The 7550-nt window shown below is 68.7% G+C and overlaps 1 protein-coding gene across 1 annotated transcript in view; it reads left to right on the top strand.

Moving 5' to 3' along the window:
• MPL (MPL proto-oncogene, thrombopoietin receptor) overlaps window positions 1-6485 on the top strand; it is a 7636-nt gene extending 1151 nt beyond the window's left edge. The window contains exons 2-12 of the mRNA XM_006015804.3: window positions 639-762; window positions 1236-1411; window positions 1910-2064; window positions 2248-2401; window positions 2659-2788; window positions 3101-3273; window positions 3401-3543; window positions 3717-3876; window positions 3972-4059; window positions 4619-4706; window positions 5266-6485. Of these exons, the coding sequence (XP_006015866.1) occupies window positions 639-762; window positions 1236-1411; window positions 1910-2064; window positions 2248-2401; window positions 2659-2788; window positions 3101-3273; window positions 3401-3543; window positions 3717-3876; window positions 3972-4059; window positions 4619-4706; window positions 5266-5784 (1910 nt within the window). The 3' untranslated portion in view covers window positions 5785-6485. The remainder of the gene's footprint in view (window positions 1-638; window positions 763-1235; window positions 1412-1909; window positions 2065-2247; window positions 2402-2658; window positions 2789-3100; window positions 3274-3400; window positions 3544-3716; window positions 3877-3971; window positions 4060-4618; window positions 4707-5265) is intronic.
• Window positions 6486-7550: the final 1065 nt, after the last annotated feature.

The raw sequence follows: 7550 nt of genomic DNA, 5'->3' as shown, positions 1-7550 counted from the left end.
CGCTCCCCTGGGCCAGGGGCCGCGAGGGGCTGCCGGGGCCGCTTGCCTTATCTTGCTTCCTGGCTTTCTGCAAGGAGTGCTATCGCCGGGCGGCTGTGCTTCCCGCCGTGCTGGGGCCGGCTGGAGCCACAGCCAACCGCAGGGCTATTTTGGGGTGTGTTTGCCCTGGACGTACTCCCTCACGCACGCACCATGTGCCGGGGGATGGAGCAGCCCGGGCAGAACCGAGGTCCTGCTCATGTGGGGGCAGAGATGCCAGGGGTTACAGCTCTGGTCTGCATGGGAACCACACGGTGTGCATGGCCTGGCAGGACAAGCGAGACCAGCCACCGCATGCAGGACCTGGCAAGCTAAAGCCTGAGCATGAGGAGCTGGGCACAGCACTGCAGGGACCGCAGTCCCGGCTGCAGGGAGACCCCCGGGAGGGAACTGACAGGCCCAAACCAGGGCACAGCTGAGCCCTGCATCCAGCTGGGCCTGGGGCTGAGCACCTCGATGCTGCTCCAGGCTACGATGCCACTCGTTGCCCATGCACAGGGGTCCCACGGCCTGCCCAAGCCAAGCACCGCCCCAGCGCTGCCCTGCAGGGTGGGGGCGCAGGCCCTGCCCCCGCAGCTCCCACGCTTTCTGCCCTGCAGACGCCGCCCTCCTGCCCGAGGTGCCCAAGAGCATCCGCTGCTTCTCCCGCTCCTTCGAGGACTTCACCTGCTTCTGGGATGAGCGTGGGAATGCCACCTTCCGCTTCTACTACCACTACAGCACGTAAGGCAGGCCCCGGCTGCTCGCTGGGCGGGGGGCAGCCACCTGCTGAGACTCCCCTGCTGCCCCTTCCCTGCCCCATCCCCCCTGGGGTCAGCGATGCCCCTCCACCAACCCAGGCTCCCCCTGGCTCTGCCCGCTGGGACTGGGCTCCCTGGCAGCAGCGTGCCCTCCCCAGCCCACCTCCCCCCATGACCCTGGGGCTCCCCCATGCCCATCCCTGTGGTGTCTCGGCCTCGCTCTGTGGTGCACTTGCCCTTGCCCACCCCATAGGATGGGCCAGGGGCAGGTGTCCCCCAAGGCGGGTAATCTTGGGTGACACATGGGGCAGCCCCGGGCGCTGGGGGTGAGGGCCTGCTCCAGCACCTCCTGCATGGGGCACTGCTCTCTCCCGTCCTGACCATGAGCCTGGGGCAGGGGAGATGGATCCTGCACCCGCTCCATAGGGCAGCCCCCCCTGACCTTAACCCCACCAGGGAAGGAGCCCGGGAGTGTATGCTGGTCACGCAGCAGCTGCAGGACGGGGGTTGGCGCCACATCTGCGTCTTCCCCAGCCAGGACGTGCGGCTCTTCACCGAGCTCTGCCTCCGTGTCGTGGACATGGCCAACAACTGCACTGTGCGCACCCGCAAGCTCAACGTGGAAGACATGGGTAAGTCCACCCGGTGCCCGCATCCAGGTGCCGGTGCCCCCAGGCCCTGCCCGCAGCCCCGCTCCCAGGGCTGCGGGAGCCCACTCTCCTGTGGGCAGCCCTCTGGCGGGGCCACACAGGGCTCGGGTCATCAGCACTAGGAAGCCAATAACACAGCCCTGCCCCTGCCCCTGCCCCTGCGGGGGTGCTGGGCCAGCAGGGGGGGCAGCGCTGCCCCAGCGAGGACGTGGCTGCCTCAGTCGGGGCTGCCCAGGGATGGGGGTGCTGCGGGTGCGCAGCGAGGCTCGGATGGGGTGTCCATGCAGGGCCTGCGCAGGCCATGCACAGGGGAGCAGCTGCCCAGCTTGTGCCCAGGCCCCCTCTGCTGCTAGCCTCAGGCAGGGCCATGGTGCCCATGCTCAGCAGCTGTCCATGGCAGTGGGGGCAGCGTGGGGCCATGGCCCTGCCCAGGATCCCCAGGCTGCCCCAGGACCTGCAGCAGCTGCATTTGCCTCCCAGGGCTCATCTCCCTGCCAGCGAACATCACAGCCGTTGGGGCCGGGGCTGCGGGGCAGCTGTGGGTGCACTGGGAGCCCCCCATACCCGAGTACTCCTCCTTCTTCATCTACAAGGTCCAAATCTGCACCACGGGCTCCAGGGAGCCAGGCTGCCAGGTGATGCTGCGCTCTGGGAGCCGAGAGCCCCTCTGGCCTGTGTGGGGCTGGGGCTGGGGCTGGGGCTAGGGTTGGCCGAGTCCGCGCTGCCGGCAATGGCCCCAGGCGTGGGGCTGGGGTAACTCCAGGTGAGCGGCACGGGCAGGTTCCCCCCGCACCCGTCACCACGACCCTGCACTGTAGGAGGTGTTGGTGAGCAGCACAGCCTGCGTCCTCGCGCTGCGCCCTGGGCAGACCTACCGCATCCAGGTGTGCACCAAACCAGATGGATCCTCCCTGAATGGGACCTGGGGCCCCTGGTCGCCTGCAGTGCTCGCCGAGACGCCCCACTCTGCAGGTGAGGAGATGCAGGGGCCAAGGCCCTGGTGCTGCGCATCTCCCCAGCTCCCTGGTCCGGGGCGTGCGGCATGTGGTGGGGGGCAGGGGTGGGATGTGCCAGGCCTGGATCCAGGGGTGGGGGCCTGCGCTGAGCTTGCTGGGACTGTGGGGAAAACTAGTGACCCTGGCACCGCTGTGGGGGAGGACACGGAGGCTTGGAGGAGACCATAGCTGTCCCCACCCCGAAGCACTGACCGACCAGCTGTGTCCGGCCAGAGGAGTTCGGGCTGCGCTGCTCCACACCCGACCTGCAACGCGTGCACTGCGAGTGGACCCCAGCGCCCACTGATGCCAATGGCTCCCACACACTCTTCTACCAGCCCCATGAGAGCCCAGGCCCCCCCAGGTAACGCCCAGGGCCCACTCTACCCCACCCCAGGGCCGCTGCCCTGACCCCGCACCTGCTCCATCTGGGCCCAGCAGCCCGCAGGGACCTGTGCCCTGCCTGTGCCGGGGTCTGAGAGGTGGCAGCCCTGGTTTCCCACAGGGACAGGCTGCTGGGGTGGGTCACACGTCCCCAGATGCCTCCGCATACCAGGGACAGGCCACGTGGCCCCTCCAGAGACACACCAGTGGCGTCCCTGTACACTGGAACACCCCGCCTGGCCAGGGGGCTCCACGGGCCACGGAGCCAGGCTGATGCCCCGCTGTGCCCCAGGGCTGAGGCCTGGCAGCGTTGCCAGGGGGAGGCAGGCACCGGGCCCCAGGGTGCCCATGCCTGCACCTTCTGGCTGGGGAATGCCAGTGCCACGACCATGATGGTGAAGGTCACACGGGATGCCCAGCCGGCGCGCAGCTACTTTGGAGAACCCTTCCACCTGGACCGGGCCGGTGAGTGCTGCCGCAGCTGCACTCCCTCCAGGGTCCCCGACCCCCCGGGCAGTCAGGCCACAGGGCTGGGTCGGGAGCATCTGCAGGGCAGGGCAGGCCATACTGACTGGGCTCCATCTCCACGCAGTGCTGACGGCCCCGCCGAGGATCCTGCAGGCCAATGTCAGCGCTGGGAGGCTGTGGCTGCAGTGGGCAGTGCCGCTGGCTGAGCTGGCCCAGCACATGGTGTACCAGGTCCGCTACGCCACCGACAGCAGCCAGGACTGGAAGGTACCTGGGACAGGTCCCCTCAGCTGCGGGACACAGCTGGATATGCTGGGGGTGTCCCTGGGGCCTGCCCCCCCAACACCCTGCACAGCTGTTGGGAAAGGCCCTGACCCTTGCAGCCCTCATCCTGCCCCAGCAGCGCCTGGAGCCCCACACTCACCCTGCGGCCCCCGCAGGTCCTGCAGATCCAGCACGCGGCAGACAGCGAGGTCCTAGACTTGCGGGCTGGGTCCCGCTACCGCTTGCAGGTGCGTGCCCAGCCCAACGGGCAGCAGTTCGGGGGCTACTGGAGCGCCTGGTCGGAGGCTGTGGTGGTCCAGGCCCCGTCGGAAGCAGGTGAGATCTGGGGCACGTGTTGGGGCTGCGCCGGGGGGGCTGTGGGCAGGCAGGGATGCGGAGCGGGGAGGCTCATGGTTCTGCTCTTTGCCCAGGCTGGGTCGTCCCAAGCCTTGCTGCGGTGCCGCTCTTCTTCACGGGGCTCCTGCTGGCGCTGCGGTGCACCTTCCCCTCCGCGTACAGGTAACCATCCCCATATGCGAGAGCCAGCCCCTGGCTCTGCCCCCCTGGGCACAGCCCATAGGGTGCAGACACTGCAGCCAGCTACATTCTCCAGGGCACAGGGAACATGCCTGTGCAGGGGCACACACAGCCCTCGCATGTGCCCACATTGTGGTGACTGGTGCCTCCCCTCCAGCATGCAGTGCATATGTGCACACACATACATGTGCCCAGCTTCAAACAACCTCACTGACGCCAGTGGCAGCTCCTGCAACACTGGCCAGCGCCCTACTTAGCCCATCTCAACTTTGTGGTGCGTGGACCCTGCTCTCTGGGTGCCAGGTGTGTCCCCCCAGGGCCTGGCAGAGCCGGGGTCTCTGCCAGAGGCTGGTGCGGGGCCAGGGGCTGAAAGTGTCTCCACTAAGGCTGGAGCGAAGCTGGGCGCTGGGACCTCAAAGTGCCCGAGGGGCACCAGGCAGCCTCTGCCATGGCCCGAGCTCGGCCAGCGGGTGGGGGCAGTGGGGCTCTGCTGTGGCCCGCGCGGGGGGGCTGCCTGTCACAGCCCAGTGCCATCGTGCAGCAGCGTGAAGCAGAAGCTCTGGCCACCAGTCCCGGATCTGTACCGCGTCCTGGGCGGCTTCCTGAGCGACAGCAGCAAGCAGCTCCAGGTGAGGCCCTGCCGCTCGGGCAGCATCAGGGGGACACAGACTGTCTTGGCCCACCCTTCCCTTCCCTTCCCGCCCAGCGCCCTGGCCACATCAGCCCCCACACAGACTGCGCCGTGCCCCACGGCCTGCGACGCCATCCCCAAGTCTGGCTAAGCTGCAGCTTGGGCCGTGGGACATGGTGGGCCCCAGCTGCCATGGTGCCTTGGGGAGCCCCCAGTCCATGGAGGCCCCGGGCAGGGCCCTGAGGGCACATCGCTGCCGACAGAGTGGGGGAGCTGCCACCAGGCCAGTGCTGCCCCAGTGATGGGGCAGGAGTCACCCCAGCTGCCCCGCTGGCTGTTGCTTCTCCCCATGGCTCGTGCGGCCCTTCACACGGCCCCTTGCCCCAGTCCACTGGGCCTCCTGGGAGGTGGGGAGCAGGCAGCTGCCGGGCACAGGGCTGGGCATGGGGGGGCACTGAGGCAGGGGGACAGTGGTGCAGCAACCTCTAGCAGGGAGCAGAGGGGGCGCGGGGGGCTGGCCCCCACTGCTGTCTCCTTCCCTCCCTGCCTCCCTCCAGGCCAACGCGCTGTTCTACAAGCCCCCAGAGGAGCTGGTCCTGTCCTGCCTGCTAGAGATCATGTCGGAGGGGAGCGGGGCTGAGCTCCCTGTGGAGCCCGCCCCCCTGAAGGTGCCAGGCCTGGGGGTGCGTGTGAGCCCTGCAGAGGAGGAGGAGGAGGAGGCGGCAGAGGCCGGGAGCCTGGGCTCCCTGCAGCAGGACTACATGGTGCTGCGCCCTGGCAGCCCCATTGGCAGCCACTACGGCAATGAGTACTTGGACGGTGCAGGCGACACCGCCCCCCTGGGCAGCTTTGCCCTGCTCCTGCCTGTTTCGGGGCTCCCGCAGGTTGGGGCCGCTGCCCAGCACCCGCCACACAAGCGACTCGGCAGCCTCCAGGCCCACGGCACTCCCCTGGACACAGAGGCTGAGGAGACCTGGGGCCTGCCCGGCTCAGGGGAGCAGCCCATGCCTGCAACAGACATTGCCAACCAGTCCTACCTGCTGATGAGCAGCTGGGCGCAGCCGCGCGGCCCCTGAGCCGAGTTGAGCTGGTGCCTGCGCCCGGCTGGACAAACTGCGGCGGGGCACAGCCACTGCAGCCTGGCCCAGGGTCTGCACTGTGCACGCAGCAGGGACCCACGAGAGCAGCTCCTCTGCGCCCCGCGCTGGCCACAGCTGATGGTCCTACTCCCCAGGGGCCAGTGCAGCAGCACCTGTCAGGGAGCCCCAGGCCCAGCCACCCCCCGGAACACGCCCAAGAGCCCCAGCCCATGTGGGCACCCAGACACACTGTTCATGGGGGAGCGCTGCAGGGAAGCATGCCCATGCCGCGTCCCTGCAATCCCCACGATCTCCTCATGATGGCCAGGAGCAGACTGGCCTGCAGGCAAGGGAGAGCCGGGCGGGCGGGGGGATGTGCGCGCGCCCAGGGCTGTGCAGGGGCTGGGCACAGTGGTGTGGATGGCTCCACCACAGACACCCCTCTCCCCCCACCCCGAGAATGAAGCAAGAGCAGAATTAGGTCCTGGCCCCCAGCCCACTGCTGTGGGATCTCCCCATGGTCCAGCTGGCCCTGAGGCTTCCCGCCGGGATGGAGGGCAATAGGAACATACCTCAGTGCATCCCTGGGCCCCGCCACTTGCCTGTGCCAAGCTCTGCCCCCACCCCCACCTGTGCCTGCCTCGCTGCGGAGCGCTGCCTGCAGCGCGTGGCACATCACCAATAAACACTCGTGCACACTCGTGGGGTTGTTCTGTGCTCGCCGGCAAGCTGCTCCACAGCAAGCTCCACAGGGGCCTGGAGGGAAGCCCGGTGCTCCCCATGGTGCAATGCTGCCCCTGGGGCCTAAGCACCCGGGGAGGCCTGGAGAGAGGGTCTGGCCCCTTCTCCTACCCCTCAGGGTCAAGGTCAGGGAAGAACTCGACCCGGTGGGCAGCTCAGCACAGACTGGGGGCCTCACTGGCCCTGCAGCAGGGGAGCAGGCAGAGGCTCTCCCGTGCCTCTCACAAGCTGCCTCTTGCCTCGCAGGGGCAGGACAGGTAGGCCCCATGGCTGCGCCGTAGGGCCAGGGGCTCAGCATGTCGTGCGTGGGCTGTGCGCAACGGGGCTGCCTGGGCAAGTTCCTGCGGGCAGGATGGACCCGGCTGGCCTGGCTCGGACGGGGCAGCTCGGCCTGCAGCAGGGGCTGGACTGGACGTCTCCCCCCAGGCTCTGCCTCATCCAACCGCGGCCCAGCCTCTGTCCTTGCTGCACAGCACACCGGGGCCTGGGATCCATGGCCTAACGCCCCCAGATCCAGGTGCTGGAAGGAAGGCGTTAGATGCGGATGTTGTGCCAGAGCATGCTTGCCCCAGCGCTCCCTGCTGCTGTGACACCAGTGATGTCTGTGGGCGCTGGGCAGGCCCGGGCTGCATCCTGGTGGAAAGGGCACCTCAGCTTGCCTGCCCAGCCTCTAACCCACCCCGGTGGACCTGGCCCTGCACAGGGACTTTATGGGCAAGGAGGTGGCAGAGAACAGGCCCGTGGCAGCACTGACCGCTGCAGCATGCAGTGGGGAGAACCACAGGCCGGGGGTCCCCAGCGCGCCCCTTGCGGGAGCAGGTGCCGGAGATGGTCTGTGCCTGGAGCCGTGTTGGGCACCCGACGGTGGCACATGGGAGGCATCGCTGCCCCTTCTTCCTGCCGCGACCCAGAGCCGCCCTCACCCGGGAGAGCCGGAGGAGCCCGCCCGACGGGTTTGAGGCTTATCAGCGCTTCCCCGCGGCAGCAGCGGGCGGCACCACCTGGCCCTGGCGGGCCGCCCT

This window comes from Alligator sinensis, unplaced genomic scaffold (assembly GCF_000455745.1).
Source record: "Alligator sinensis unplaced genomic scaffold, ASM45574v1 scaffold781_1, whole genome shotgun sequence".
In the NCBI taxonomy this organism is placed as follows: domain Eukaryota; kingdom Metazoa; phylum Chordata; order Crocodylia; family Alligatoridae; genus Alligator; species Alligator sinensis.
Note: the sequence above shows the minus strand (reverse complement) of the source record. Positions and strands in the feature narration are given on the sequence as shown.